Below are 16,196 nucleotides of genomic sequence, written 5' to 3'. Positions count from 1 at the left end.
TTCTGAATTAATATCTGGAACAACGAAGGCGAGGCCAGTGTTGAAAGAAATGCCCTTCTGGGTTCGGCTCCAAGTAGGGAAAAAGACACTGGAGACATGAAGGCTGCTTGGAAAGATGGTTTAATGGTGGACAGGACCACATGGCTTGAGTCCTGAACAGAAAAGGTGATCACATGCTTCAATGTTGGGGAGAAGAAGAGAAAGACTGAGATGCTGAGTCCCTGGTTTTATGCCCTCTCTGGCCTTTGATCTTGTATTCTGATTGGTTGTCAGACTCCCATGGGGCCAGGCAAGGGCAACTCTCTAGGCTGTGTTTTGAATCCAGGTTTGGTTGAGTTCTCAGATGCCATGTGGTGAGTTGGGTAAAGTGCCAATATTATCATGCCTCAATCCCATTTTCCTGGAGCTGAAGGGGAGAACTCTTTATTATGTAAAGGGACTGGCTTGGCCTTCTTAATGGTCCATTGACAAAGTGGGTGGAGGCAGGAAGCTACAGGGAGCTATTCTCAATTTAAAACATGTGTCTTCCTTTTCACATCCAGGGAAATATAATACTCTGCCTTTTCAATATTTCCCAGGATATTTCATTTTTCTGGAAGAGGGCTAGGTGATAACTTTCCACAGGGGAAATGCAAATAATTTTTGAGATTAGAATAGAATACTTTATTGGCCAAGTGTGATTGGACACACAAAGTATTTGTCTTTGGTGCATATGCTCTCAGTGTTCATAAAAAGACAAGAAACGCTCGTTAAGAATCATAAGGTACAACACTTAATGATAGTCATAGGGTACAAATAAGCAATCAGGAAACAATTAATATCAATTGACGTATTCATGACCCAAAAGCAGAGAAAGAGGACAAGTCAATTTTCTGCAGATAGAGATGAAGCCCGCGAATACAAGACTTTCCACAAGACGCAAGAAGAGCCTCGCACGCGCTTCAGAATCCCCGCTCTCTCCTCCCCACCCCCTTGCGAATTCCCATTCTAAAACGACAGCAGTCCGAAGAGCGCCTGCGCACCCCGGCCTACCCTTTCCAACCGCGTGCGCCACTCCGATCACATGGGGAGGGCCCCAGGATAAAATCCGGGCCGCCGAGTCGCCAAAGGTGATCTCGTCTTCTCTCGCGAGATTTGCGACTTTATATAGCTGGGAGGCGGGGCAAAAGGTGGGCTCTTTCCCAGAGGTCGCTGTCGTCTTCGTGTGGTCGGCGCCATCGTCCTCGGCTCTTCTTTTTTTTCCCCCTCTCCTCTTTCCTTTCCCCCGAATCTTCGGCAGGCGAGGCCGGTGCTTCCAAGCCCGCAAGCAGCATGGAGGACAGCGATATGGACAACATGGGCTCCCTCCGTCCGCAGACCTTCCTTTTCGGTAAGAAATCGGCTCTTCCTCCGCCGTCTCCCCTCTTCCGCTGCAGGGGCGGGAAGGCTGCTCCGCCGCTGGGCCTTCGCACGTGGTCGGGGTTTGGTGGGTGGAGGCGGGCGCTTCGGCCGGGAGAAAAAAACGGCGTGCGGGACCCGGAGGAATGCTGCATATTTTGGGGCTGGATCCTCCCCGCTAAAGTACTTGCTTTTTTCCTCGCCACGTGGTCGGCTGGGGCCTCTTTCCTCCCTGGGACTTTTACCCCCCAGCCCCCTTTTTCCATTTTTCTTTTATATTTTATTTTTATTTTTATTAACAAACATGTAAAATACACACACACAAGGCTTAGACGTACACCACTTTTACACAATACAATGTGAACGTTTTTCTTTCCATTTGGGTTTGTTAAATGGAAGCCATGGTTAGCTGGCTTTGAATTCTTAACGGCGCTAAACCGAGTTCAATTTAGCCCAGCTTGTGCGAATCTGGATATAACAGTTTAATAGAACCAGAAATAATATAGGAGAAATGGCTCGCATCGGTTCCGTACAAAAGCCGATCTTACTGGGGGGGGGGGGGGGAAATAACAATCGCCCAGGAGCGATGGACTGGGGAATGGCAAGAAACGCTCTCGCCCGTTCCAGCCTTACAACGGGGGAATAGGCAGGGGAAGAAAGACGGGTGGCCACGTGCTTCCGTAGGTAGAGCCGGGGTGCATAGATCTTGCAGATGGCAACGTCGTTGTTATGGCCTGCAGGCAGACTTAAGGAAAGCACGTTCGCTACTGCTGCTACCTGCAAATTCTAAATGAGTTGGTTGCACTAAATAGAATAGAATTCTTTATTGGCCAAGTGTGATTGGACACACATGGAGTCTTTGGTGCTTATGCTTCCAGTGTAGGTAAAGAAAAATAGAATACCAAGAATCATAAAATACAGCACTTAGTGGTAGTCGTAGGTTGCTAATAAGCAGTCAAATTGTACTAGGAGACAAAATATAAATTTTAAGGATACAAATAACAGGTTATAGTCATAAGTGGAAAGAGATAGGTACTAGGAAAGAATAATAATAGTAATACAGTCGATAAGGTGACAGTGTTGTAGGGATTAGTTGTCATTGTGGAAGATTAACTTCCCTGTTTCTGGCCTCTGGGTTCATGGCAATAGGCTTTGGAAACACTTCTGTAAGATATTTTTGCCCATAGGCAGATGTAATTACATGAATTTTGTAGTGTGGTGTGAAATGGAATTATTGATTCTTTTTAATAATTAAATGGCCATGATGTTCTGCAGGGTGTGAGTTGAAGGGAGACAAGCCATATCACTTTAAGGTGAATGATGAAGAAAACGAACATCAACTTTCTCTAAGAACGGTAGGTTCCTCCCCCCCCTTTTTTTTCTTGGAAATTTCTCAGTTGTGAGTCAGAACACTTATTTGATGCTTACAGGCCTTAACTGCTTTTTGGGCAAGAGTTGCAATTGCTTAAAATGTTCATCACCAGGCACAGTAGCTTCAGATGTGCATAATCAGCAATTACTTGCAAACTAGTTATGGTAGCATGTGCCAAGTTGATATATTTCATTATTTCTGGATAAATAATAACACTACATTTTCTTTTACTAGTGATTGTTGTGGGAGGTACTTGAGACCTAAAGGAACACCTCAAACATTGTGTTTTGTAATGCAGGTTAGCTTAGGAGTTGGTGCTAAAGATGAATTGCATGTTGTTGAAGCGGAAGCATTGGACTATGAAGGCAACCAGATAAAGTCACATTGGCTTCCTTGAAGATGTCGGTTCAGCCTACGGTAAGAGTATTTCTTGTTTAGTAAAAGGAGTAGCAAGAATTATAAACATTGTAAATCGCTATTTTGGCAGTGGTTCCATTCTTACCACTGAGAATTTTAAATTGCTTTAAGTATATTGCTTTCTCTTCTTGAAGCCATTATGGGAACTTTGGGTAAGAAAAATTGAGTATCAGTGTTTTTCAGAAAAAGTTATAAGAATAATTTACATAATAAAAATGCATTTGATGAATATGTTTCAGTTATTTCAATCAATCAAATCTTTGTTCTCAGACCAATGAGTAGAATACAGAAACCGGTTAATTAAATATCCGATTTTTTGTTTTAGCAATTGTGGATCCTATAAGAAAATTCCTAATCTTACTCTTTAACTCTCTCCAACAATCTGATTGTTTATTACTGCAAACATTTTTCCTGCTTCTGTAGAGGAAGGAAGTTGGATAGAGTTACCTTCTTCCTTGTATTATGTCAACTGACTTGTTCTTTTCTTAGTGTTCTCAGCTGGATTCACTATATAAAACTACACTTGCCAGTTATCCTAGTTTGGATGATTGTGTATCTACTATTTGATAAACAAGAGGACAAATAAGATTTGGGAATGGAAGGAAACTTTTCATTAGTGCAAAGTAGACAGTCTTGAAATGTACCCCAAGAGTTATGCAAGTAATTACAGGCTTCCATTGATTAAAGATTCAAAGTCTGCCCAAAAACTTTGGATTTTTTTTAAAAGAAAGTGGAAATTGTAACAGGAATACCATGTTCATTATTCTACTAGCTGATTAATTATTTTACTTGTGAAGTTAAATACGCTTTTTAGATCCCTATAAATTGTTCTTAGAAACCTTTTACTTACTGCATTGGCATATTACTATTGACAGGGCTTGATCTAATTGGTAACTGCTGAGAATTGATGCTGTTATTCAATAAACTTTTAAAAACCTAATTGGCCTTTTAATAGGAGAAAAGGTCTCACTTAATAGGCAAACACATTCAATACATATTAGAAATAATTTTGCACATGCTTTGACCCAACAGTTCACATTTGATTATGATGCTTATTGTTGCAACCTTTTGGTAACGAGATAGGAAATTTATTAAAGGAGAACATGAACACAGCTCTTAGTGGGACTCCTTCCGTTAATTTTTACCATGCTTACCATTTTCATTCTCTCAGGTCATAGCATCTCCCTAAGAAACAAAAAGAGGTCTCTTCCTTGATCCCGATTCTTCACTAAGGCTTTGTTTTAATGACTCTCAAGAATTGTTGGTTGTGAGGCAGGAATTCTCCATACACAACATGAATTGTCATTCATTTGTTTATTTCTTCAGCTAGACCTCCCATTTCTCTAGAATCTTTTTTCTCCCGATCCTCCTTCGAACGCATATGTGATATGATTGCCATTGGAGAATATCTTAAGCATTGTATGCCTTTGTCTTAATGAGCTGATTCTAACCTTTTTTTTAAAGGAAGATCTTTTAAATTTTGTCAGGATAGCTTAGCCATAATTCATAGACTGCAACTTTGAAAATGCCTTGAAGTAATTGAACAAAAATTGAAAACGAGGAACAACTTGATTAGAAAAATTGCAGGAACAGATGGGAGCACAAATAAAACTTGGCCTAGAGTCAGTCTCACAGTTATTGTTGAATACTACATACCTGTATGGGGAAGTAGTTGTCATACAAATAAGATTGATGTTCAACTTAATGGCTCAATGAGAATATCTCAAACCCTGAAATCCACACCACTCTCATGGCTCCATGTTGTTTCTGACATTCCCCTCCTGATTTCAGGCGACAACAACAACAGGTAGTCGAGAATGGAATATCCGTATATAAAATATTAAGACTTTCTACATTTTCACCAGGCTAAAGTCTAGGAAACCAATTTGGGATAACATGGCTGCAGTTTTACAATCTAGATAAAGAATGGCGATTAAATTGGGCAACTTTAAGAACCATAGCCTAACAGACCATCCAGGTCCAAGAAAACCACTCCCAGGAATGCAGTTGCCCTAAAAATATGGAGCCACCTAAATAGAATCCGGCCACAACTAAGCTGTTTAAATGGAGGATGGCTGAGAGCCTGCAATTGATAATATAATTTAAAAATTCTCAGGAAGTTTCAAGGCACCTAGGTTGATCTCATTCACAAACAATTAGGTGATTTCCATTGTGACTATATGATATATTGTGATTTTATTATGGTTTTATTGTAATTTAATATTTTATCTCGTATATTGTCCACATGCTGTATATGTATACATACATACCTATTTGCTGATTATTTAAATTTATATTTGTATATCACTGATTGCGTAGCCTCTGTGGATGCCATAGACTAAATAGACTGCAACTCCTGCATCGAAGTTAATAATTCAGAAATAATTTCACTTCTTTTCACTTTATATTGGAAATGCTACTTTGTTACAATCAAGTCTTCATTGCTAAAAATAATGGATTCCAATATTTTTCGGGATGGTAGCTTGATGTTAGGCAAGGAGCAAAAAGATTTTAATTCATGTTTGGTGATAGAAAGTCCTGTAAAGAAGAAAGCAATTATTCAAATGCTGTTTTAAGCAGGCGTAACTAGTGATAGAAGCTACAGCTTTAAATTATTTTCTTCAGCAGAGCCCATGAACAAAGATTCCTGTCCTTCCCTATGTCAATAAATATTGAAGAACCTCTCTTTATCTAATTAATCAGTACATAGCAGAGTTAGATATCTGGCAAGCTCTGCCACCAGGGCTCAAGAAGCGAGAAAGCGCTGTAATATTGATTTCAAGCATAGAATCTGAATCCTCAAGATTTAAGCACTATGCACATCAAGGTCAATTAAAGCAACATGCTTTGCAATTCACAAAATATGATTGGGAAGACTTCTCTAAATGTGCAGAGAACTGGGCAGAAATGTATGCTTGCGTTAAAGGTACTAAAAGTCTAGCAAATTAGGTCCTTCATATCCGAATTGGAAGTAACTGATAACTGATTCTCTACATCTCTAGTTGTTATTGAAAGGCAAACAATTGTAGGCACTATTCATACATTTTGATTGAGTTGTGGCATTAGAGTAATCCAGCAGAATGACTATATGTTTAATGATTGCTGTTCTGCATTTTCCTGTTATGTCAACACTGTGAAAGAGCCAGGATTGGAAAAACTGAAACTGTCTGAAAAAAACCCTACCTTTTTACACCCTGTAATTTGAAACAAACACTCCAAAGGACCTTTTATAGCAAGCTTGCTTTGCTCTAAGTTTGTGATAAAAGTTTTGTTTTTTTATGTACTTGGTTTTGAATAGTGCAGTACAAATAATTTTTGAGTATGTTTTTGTGTTTAAAATGAAAAGGTTAAATATATGCAACCTAAAGAACAAAAGCATGGGGGCCCGGGATCATATTCTAAAGTAAGGATGCTGATACAGAGAATATCATTCTCTGGATTTCAGCCGTCTGATAATTAGATGGGGAGCATCCTTCCCTGCTGGGTCATATAGGGTAGGAAGATCCAACCATATCAAAGAAACAAATTTGTAGAGTAAGTAATCCCCACCACCTTGAATTTTACCCAGAAGCCTACTGGTAGCCTGTGAAACAGATTTGTTATTCTCTGAACTGGCTAGAGTGCCAAGTAGATAGCTGTATTTTGAGTCTTTGTTATCCTCAAGGACATTTTTGCATTTCTTCCCCTTAAAGTAAAAAAAAAAACACCTTTTTGTCTTTCCCAATTTAGTTAACTTTGAGCAAAGGATCCTTTTTTGGATTGCAATCTTTAGCTTTGTTTGAAAATAATAGCAACCTCCTTCAGCCTGGTTTGGTTTGAGTTCTAGTTAATGATGTTTCTGCTTGTCACTGTTCTGGTTTTTTTTGTGTGGTTTTTTTTTGGTCATTCAGCAGAACTTTCTGTTTTTCTTCTTAAGGTTTCATTAGGTGGCTTTGAAATTACACCTCCAGTAATTCTGAGATTGAAAAGTGGTTCAGGGCCTGTTTATGTCAGTGGACAACACCTTGTAGGTATGAACATTTGTAACATTCTGTGTTTAATTTGGGTGGCTATTTACGTTCAGCTTGCTAAAGTAAATTTAGTTAAACTTTTGTCTTTTGTGTTTGGAAAATATCTGGTTTACTTTGTCTTCTGTAACAGCTTTAGAGGAAGAACCAGAATCTGAAGATGAGGATGAGGATAAAGTAGAACAAAATATGGTAAAAAGACCTGGAGGTGTGACATTAGCTAAAGTTCCCCTGGTAAGCATCTAATGGAATGCATTATTTTGACCTGCAGGGTTTTAGGGATATAAATAGTCCTTGATTAGGACTACAATTGAATCCAAATTTTCTGCTGTTAAGTGAGACATTTCTTAAGTGAATTTTACCCCCATTTTTACGACCTTTTTTTGCCACAGCGGTTAAGTTAATTGCTGCATGTCGTTGTGAAGTGAATTTGGCTTCCTGATTGACTTTGCTTGTCAGAAGGTCGTAAAAGATGATCAGTGATCCCAGGACACTGCAGGCGTCATAAACATGAGTCAGTCTGAATTTTAATCACATGACCATGGAGATGCTGCAGTGGCCTTAAGTGTGAAAAATGGGCATGTCCCTTTTTTCAGTGCTGTTGTAACTTCGAGTGATCAGAACTGTTGTAAGTTGAGGACTGCCTGTATGCCTGTGCTGTAAATTTATCCACAGGTTTAGTTCGCAGAAGAAAATACTTTTTTTTGCTAATCAACCTTATGAATAAAACTGAATTTTCTGAATACATGATTTAACTGCTTCTAGTGGGAAAGGTGAAAGAACTGATTAACCATTTTTGTAATTTGATTTGACATCCTGGATAATTTTAATTATTTCATTTTTATTCATACTTCATAGTATTGAAGATGGTATGTATCTTATAAATTACATTTGTTCTTTCAAGAAAAAAGCAAGGATGGCAGACAAGGATTCGAAGATGATGAAGATGACGACGATGATGATGAAGAAGAGTATGTTATATTTCAGTAATCTGTTGTGTTTAAATAAATAGCCTGGGCAGGAAGAAAACCGAAAGATATTTCTCTTAGAGTAACAACTCTAGAGAAGTTGTTACTATATTTAACAATATTGTTTATATATATATATTATTTAATTTTGCCATCACATTTCATTCTGTCCCTCTTTTTGCATTCTTTCTTTAATGATTCTATTCCACCAATTCTTTGATATTAGTGTAAGTTTTGAGCCGAGGTGGCGCAGTGGTTAGAGTGCTGTACTGCAGCCACTTCAGTTGGCTGTTATCTGCAGTTATCTGCAGTTCGGCTGTTCAAATCTCACCGGCTCAAGGTTGACTCAGCCTTCCTCCTTCCGAGGTGGGTAAAATGAGGACCCAGATTGTTGGGGGCGATATGCTGACTCTGTAAACCGCTTAGAGAGGGCTGAAGCCCTATGAAGCGGTATATAAGTCTGCTATTGCTATTGTTCCACAGCAAGTTGTCCTGTGGCGATTTGGCCGTAGCAAGTTAGCCATACTGAGTTGGCTGTGGCAAATTATCAAAGGAAACCTCTCCCCCCCCCACACACACACACTTACTCTGTTTGCTCCAGTGTAAAATTGGATATGGGATATCAAATTTATTAGAATTAACAGACTAGGAATTTACATAAACTGAATTTGATTGTAGTGATGATGAAGACGAGGATGAAGAGGAGGAGGAGGAAGATAAGACTCCACAGAAAAAGGTAAGTTATTTCTACTCAAAAGTGCTTCATTTGAGATGAAAGTAGACTTAAGGTGTACATAACAGAATTGAATTTAAGGGATTCAAAGGAGATGAATGTTTCCTCTGCTGAATATTTTTATTTTGCTTTTCAAACATTTTGGGTGGACAGAGCGCATCATTACATTCTTAGTGTTTTATGCCCCTTGTTGCTTCTAATTCTGAAATTGGGTTTCTGTAGTCCATATGCAGAGCATTATTTTCCTGTCTTCACCCTGCTATTTATGGACCCATTTAAGAGTAACTTTTTTGTCTCCTCTTTTCCCATAAAATACATTTGCTTTTTTCTGTTTCATGCTTTTCTCACATTACATCGCTTTTTGAATGGTAAGGTAGTACTCTGAATGGTTTCCAGCAAATGTCTGGAAATCATTGTTGATACCATTCAGCTGGCACAATGGTTATTTTATTTTTTCCCTATATGCTTGACTTTCTGTGAAGGAAAACTACCTGGCTGCATTTAAAAAGAGGTGAAAAAAAGTTTGGACTGGAAGAACATTTTGTGAATCATAAGTTAGAAAGAAGGTGTTTTCCTCTTGTCTTACAGTTTTTTTTAAAGGATTAGATAGGAGAAACAACATCCTATTTCTGTTACGAGTTGAAAACAAAAAGGATGGCAACCGTTTCAAATTGCATTTGTTTAAAGAAGTGCTTGGATAAATTATAAATAATTTGCTTTCAAGTTAAGGAACATTAAGTAAATTTTCCTGCATTTGCTCAATTCATACTTTGTTGCAGAGTTAAATAATTATAAATGTTTCTGGAGGCAGCATGACTAGGTGAGCTGTAGCTTAAAATAAGTTTGATTTTAATATAAAAATATTTATAAACTAGTTTACTCCATATAGATAAATAAATGTTGAAATAAGTAAATACTCAGTCAGATGTTGGCTTCCATTTTGAATACATGATTCTACAGGTAAATTATTTTTGGTTGACTATGTTTTTTTCAGAAAATGCACAGACATATATTTCTTGTAAACCAAATTGTTCAAGCAGACTACATTAGAATTAAACTTATTTAACAAACCCTCCCTCCATCCCTTTGAGGCAGAAAGTGTCGTTTAAAAATACTAATGAATTTTGTTGATTGGAAAATAAGCACTAAAAAATTGGGACTGCTACCACAATGTTACCCTTGGTAATAGATTGCTTTGAAATTTGTCAAATTTGGTACTTGATGCATTTGGACTCAAAAAATTTGTCTCAGTATTCATCATTTGTTAGTACTCAATATGTAAACCTCCCTCGAGGCTGACTGCCTTTTTCAATTGAAACAAAAGGGTTACAAATTAGTTACATAGTAGCTCTTGCCCTGTGCACATCCCCTTGTGGTCTTAGCTTCTGTGGTCATTTTGTGTATTTTTGTACACAACATTGGGGTCCTAATAAATGAGCACTAATAGCATGAGCAGAAAAGAAAATTACTTTGCCATCACTGTTGAGAAAATTAAATAAATAATAGGCAAATACATGAGCGGTATTTGCATTACTGATCTTGCTAGGGAATATGGTACGCCTAAAGCAACGATCACCATAATTAAGAATAAAGCAAAAGGAATTAAAGCAGTAAAAAGCAGTGTTTCCAATCATTGGAAGTTGAAAAGCTGCTGTTAATTTGGGGTAAACGAGAAGCAGCAGGCGACAGTGTATTGGAAGGCATGATATGTGGAAAAAGGAAAACTGTTGCATGCTGATCTTTTGAAAAACAAACCGGGACTGAATGGTGAGAGAGTTAAACTTTTTAAGGCCAGCCATGACTGGTTTGATATTTTAAAAAGAGGACCGTCATCCATAGTGGTACGCATGGCAAGACAGTGAGCATTAATAAAAAGGCTGCTGTTGAATTCGTCTGTGAATTTCATGACTACGTAGAGGCTGAGAATTTTGCAAGTGGGATCTGTCTTAAAGTTGTAAAAACTCCCTGTGAGTTTGTGCAGGTGGACTGGAACAGGACAATCCCATTAGGATATGGAGTTGTCTTAATACAAATAAAGAGAAGTTTTGTTTTATTCAATCCAAGTACAGTATTTATTGTTACGGTTATATCTCACGTAAAGTAATATGCAAGCCTATCTTTTTACTTATGGTATTAAAAATGTGCATTGTCTTTGGTTTGGGAACACATTAAATTATTTGCATTGTTTCTTATGGGAGAATTTGTTTAGTATTCATCCAGCTTTCTGAACCAACTAACGAGTACCAAGATACCACTATCTTAGACCTCCACTAGAATAGTGAACTTTGCATTTTCATTACAGTAAGAACTGATAGTTAACCCTTTGTACTAGTGGCATGCTGTAAATTTTCATTAATTATAGCAAACATGGACAATAGCATAGGCTATGGAAATTGTAGTGCAAAATGTGTGGTAAAAATAGTTGGTTTAGTTTCTTTCTTGATTATATTAAAACGAGGCAGGCTAACATTTATTCTACTTTTAGCCTGCCAGAGATTCTTCTGTGAAGAAAACACCAAAATCAAAACAGAATGGAAAAGATTCTAAATTGGCAACACCAAAGTTGACAACATCCAAATTGAAAGTGAGTATGTAGATTAATTTCCATCATTGGTTATTATATATTAGGAAAATTGGAAGTTGTGCTCATCTACGTTTTTGATATCTGATTTAATTATAATACCGTTGTATTATAGGAGTTAAAATAGTACTATGCATGTATTTATGAATTGCCAAGTGGATAGTTGCACAGCTTTTTCAATGTAAACCTTTGAGGTATTAATGTATAGTTTGTTACACCCTAATGATCATTCTGAAGCATAAAGAGTTTCCCCTTCAGAACAAATGTTATTTCTTAGTGGTTTTGTAAGCTACTTGGTGTCTGATAAATGCTTCTCCCTTTGCCGGGAAAACATCTTAAAAACATAGAATGCTCAAGAGATTCTCTCCCTGTCAGTTGACACAAAATAAAAGCTAATCGCAAATGTATAAAAGCTAATAGTAGGAAGAAATACAGGTAGACCTTACTTAACAACTACCCTGTTTAACACTGTTCAAAACTTAAAGTGGTGCTGAAAAGGAGACTTATGACTGACCCTCACAGCGTCCCTGAAGTCACATGATCACCGTTTGCATACTTTATATGGCTGTTTCCAACAAGCAAGTCAGGAGAAGCCAGCAGTAAAATCACAAGTCATAGTTATGTGATGTCTTGCTTAATGAGTGGGGGTTTTGCTTAGAGATGGTTTAGCATGGTTAAACAACAGTGGAAGTGATGCAAATCTGGCATGGTCATATGTTTTGCTTAGCATCAGTTGCCGATTCTAATTGTGATAGTTAAATGCGGACTTCCTATAAATGAACTGGCTGAAACAGCACAGAAGTTCAAATAAATGAAAAGTAGAATGAGGTGTGCAAGGCAAAGACTTCTGAGTAGGCTGTATCCTTGAACAATCATCTGCAGTCTTAAGTGTTTTTTCTATCAGGGCAACCTGGTGTACCCATATATGGGACGGAGCATACTGCTTCCGCTCTCGCCTTTCAGCCCCAATCCAGGAGCCTGAATTGTCGGTAAATACAAAGTTATCTGCAGTCTTGGCTCCCAGAGAATGAACACCTAATCCATCATCCTTGCAGAAGTCAACAGATGAATCAATATATTTTACTGTGGATAAAATAATCTGAAAAAGTGACAATGATAAAAGCTATATAGTATTGGATATTATTTCTGCTGAAATTTCTACTTGTGTCTACCAAAGCCAAATTAAAAAAATTAAAGGTACATTTACAAACATGAACATTTACTGAAAAGTTAAAAGCCTGTACTTGAAATGTCTTTCAAGTCTTTAAAAAAAACACATTCCATTATATAAACTACTGAAATTAAGTAAGCATTGCTTGCTGATAGTTGACCAAATAACGTAGTGGCCCAAGATTTTTCCCTTTCTATCTTTCATATGCTTAGTTTTCCCTTCCTCATTAAAATAACCTGAGGCTTACGTTTTGTTGTTGATCATCAGTTTTCTTGTTCTATTGTTGAGGGATTTTAATCCTATTTTGTTATGTTTCAGACTCCAGAATCCCAAAAAGAAAAGGCACCAGAGACTCCCAAAACACCACGGCCTGCAAAATCACCCAAACAGTTCTCTATAGAGGAGATAAAAGCAAAAATGCAGACAACCATCGAAAAGGTAATTTTATCACACCGAATAGCTGTGGCTACTGAGATAAGAGAGTGTATCTTATCAAGAAAACTTGATTTTTCAACATAGTGGCATTAACTGTTGTTTTCGTGGAAGAATTAGATTTTCCCTCCTGCCAATTGTAGTTTTTATTCACAGTCTCCATTTAATGTATTTAGAATAGAATAGAATTCGTTGTTGGCCAAGTGTGATTGGACACACAAGGAATTTGTCTTTGGTGCATATGCTGTCAGCGAACATAAAAGAAAAGCTACATTTTGACACGAATCATAAGGTACAATGATAGTCATAGGGTACAAATAAGCAATCAAATCATACTAGGAAACAATCAGTATAAATCATAAGGATACAAGAAACAAAGTTACGGCCATACAGTCATAAGTGGGAGGAGATAGGAAGGATGAGGAAATTAATAGTAATAGTAATGCAAACTTAGTAAATAGTTTTGTGGAATTATTTGTTTCCATTTAATGTATTTACCATGTGAATTGCAATTTTTTAGGTCTTTGTTGACAATTCCAAGCTTTGTCTAGGCATTTTCGTGTGAACCAGTTGTATCTTAAATGAAGTTATTTATAGTGTGAAGTATAGATTTTTGTAATGTTATTTTAATGTTGTATTTGTCTGTTTCTTTCAATAGGGAATCAATCTTCCTAAGTTAGAAGCCAAGTTTGCAAATTACATTAAGAGTTGTTACAAGGCTGAAGACCCGAAGGTAATGGAATTATGTCATGATAAAAATCACTTAAATTAACAGAATTGTGTTATTTCTTAAAGTCATTACAAGGAAAAACCAGAACTGGATAGTTTTCTGATGGTGATAATGGAGAATGTTAACATTTTTCTGTTTAGGGGTGTCAATGAGTCTTTTCATTAAGCCTATAAAGTGCTTCAATCCCATTTTTGACCAAATAAAATACTTGTGTATTGAGCATTGCCCGATGCCTGTTCTTTAGTGCCCATTTCTAAATCAAAATTAATTCGTAGCTTTAAACTTTTTCCCCTCCAAAGTCAAACAGCATGTGAGGACACACAGTAGATAGTGGTGATATTAATGTCAGGAACAAATTGGCTTAGTTGTATATCTTAAATTTTGTGATCCAAATTTCTGAAAGAATGTTTTCCTTTCCCCCAGGAATTCATTCCTATCAAGAGATTTTGTCATGGAGAGAAATTGTGGTTGCTTAAAAGAGAATTCTTTACAGTTTTAGTTCAGATAGCGATAGGGCCTTTACTGTGCTTTGTAAAATGTAAGTGGGAAAATACACTGAATAATTTTAATCATTGTGATCTTGAGTGGGGCATTTAGTAAATGCTTTTAAAAATCGGTACTTGCCCGAAATTCCTGTATGTGCATCTTGTAATAAACCTAAAACTGTTATATTCTGTACCCGTAAATATTTTTGAAGGCATTACATCAATTAAACAATAAGTTTATTCACAGTTTCATTATGTTGTAAGGTTACAAATTACAGCAGGAGTCTTTGGTAACTAACTTCTTTATGTATTTCTAGGTGATTCAAGAGCTGTGGCAATGGAAGCAGTCTTTGTAAGCAAGAAGTCAAATTGCTTCATTTCAAATGATGGTCATGTGTGCTTAACCATTAATACCTGACTGAACCTTTCTCTCCAGAGTCCAATTAATGTCGTCCACATTATTTTGGCAAGAATGTATGGTCCGCAATGCCTGTTCATTTTTTTTTAATACCAAGATTCCATCCTTTTCATTTAAAATATGTATGGAAATGTTTTGATAATAACATAGTAGTGGTGATCTGGGAAGAAGGAGACTAAATGTAAATGTGAAAATAAAATTTTAGTTTTAAATCGTTTTGCTGCTTTGTTATGGGAACAGAACAATTCTGTATGAATTGCCTTATAGTCATACCAACTTTCGATCACTTACTACATTTGCCCAAGGGACTTGCAGATGCTCACTTTTCCACCAACCCATTCATTTAGTAATGCTTTTCAGAATTTACAATTCCTGCTTTAAAAAAAAAGTGAGTTACGGCAGTGCACACAATGCATATTAAGTCAAGTCGTGTTCCTACACAGAACTGATCTGAGGTGCTTTTCTGTATCTTCTGAATATCATTTAAGGTGCATTTTTCCTCCTTTCTCTCCCCTACAATCAGTTCTATCTGGCCTCACATTAGGGATTTGTACAAAGCAGAATATTTTTCACATTTTTGAACCATCCATCTCCCTCAGAGGGAGTAGTGGCGATGTAAACGTGCTTTGTTCGGTGCATAAAATGAATGAATGCTTCTTGGACATTGGTTGCAGCATTCCAGGCAAATCATTATCTTAGGAAGATGGATCGTTTTAAGTGTTCCTGGTTTTGGCTGAGACAAATCCAGAGGAGTCTTTAGGGCCAAAAAGATCAAAGCTATGTCACTTTGACCGTTTCTTCTTCCCCCATCATAACTACTGGCTTGGTTGCTGGATCTTTCCATGTTCACCTGATAACGTCCCTCAGCTGCACCCACCCAGCGAGCTTCTAATCCAGCCTCAGCCCATGCACTGCCAACTTTCTCTTCCTACTTCAGAAATTCTGGGTGACTCAACTAGTCAGTCTCTCAAACCAACTTGGTTTAATAAGGTGGTAGTTGTGGGGGACTGATGGGAGCCAGAAAGTTGCAGTGCACCAAACCTGTCTGCCTAAATAAAACAAAACTTCTTAAAAAGAGAGATAAAAGGAATGCTGGAGCTTGTATTTCAGGTCCATGTGCAGGCAATGAATGCAAGCTTTTAAGTTTTGTAACCATCTCAATACTGAAGGGTATGTTAAATATTTTGCATAGATCTACTTCATAAGTTTTTTGTCCTGGATGCTTTGTGGGCTTATGAAAAAAAATGTTCCTCTTAAATAAGAAACCAAATCAGATTGATATAACAAAGAAAGCTTTTATTTTCTTTGTTGTACATGTACAAACTAATAGTGATCACTAGGCCCCTTGTTAAAGAACTGAAAGTCTGGAGCAAATCAAGGCTTATAGATTATATGTTGGATTTATTAGATAATAGCAAAAGGGATATCAATATGACCCCTGCACTGGAATGCTTTTGATAAACTATTGGAATGATAATTCTATTTTTTATAGTGGAGTCCTATCC

General features: G+C 37.2%; 1 protein-coding gene across 1 annotated transcript; it reads left to right on the top strand.

The window, feature by feature from the left end:
* The first annotated feature begins 1,163 nt into the window (after positions 1–1,163).
* On the top strand, positions 1,164–14,900 carry NPM1 (nucleophosmin 1). Its single transcript, XM_032213517.1, is given in 13 exon segments — positions 1,164–1,369; positions 2,653–2,732; positions 3,048–3,114; positions 3,117–3,166; positions 7,083–7,176; positions 7,307–7,407; positions 8,078–8,104; positions 8,107–8,144; positions 8,820–8,877; positions 11,360–11,458; positions 12,945–13,064; positions 13,717–13,791; positions 14,591–14,900. Coding segments are annotated over 13 exon segments (906 nt in total). The 5' UTR covers positions 1,164–1,311; the 3' UTR covers positions 14,630–14,900.
* The last annotated feature ends 1,296 nt before the right edge of the window (positions 14,901–16,196 follow it).

Source organism: Thamnophis elegans, chromosome 3, assembly GCF_009769535.1.
Source record: "Thamnophis elegans isolate rThaEle1 chromosome 3, rThaEle1.pri, whole genome shotgun sequence".
Classification (NCBI taxonomy): Eukaryota; Metazoa; Chordata; class Lepidosauria; order Squamata; family Colubridae; genus Thamnophis; species Thamnophis elegans.
This window is presented reverse-complemented; position numbering and strand designations above follow the sequence as displayed.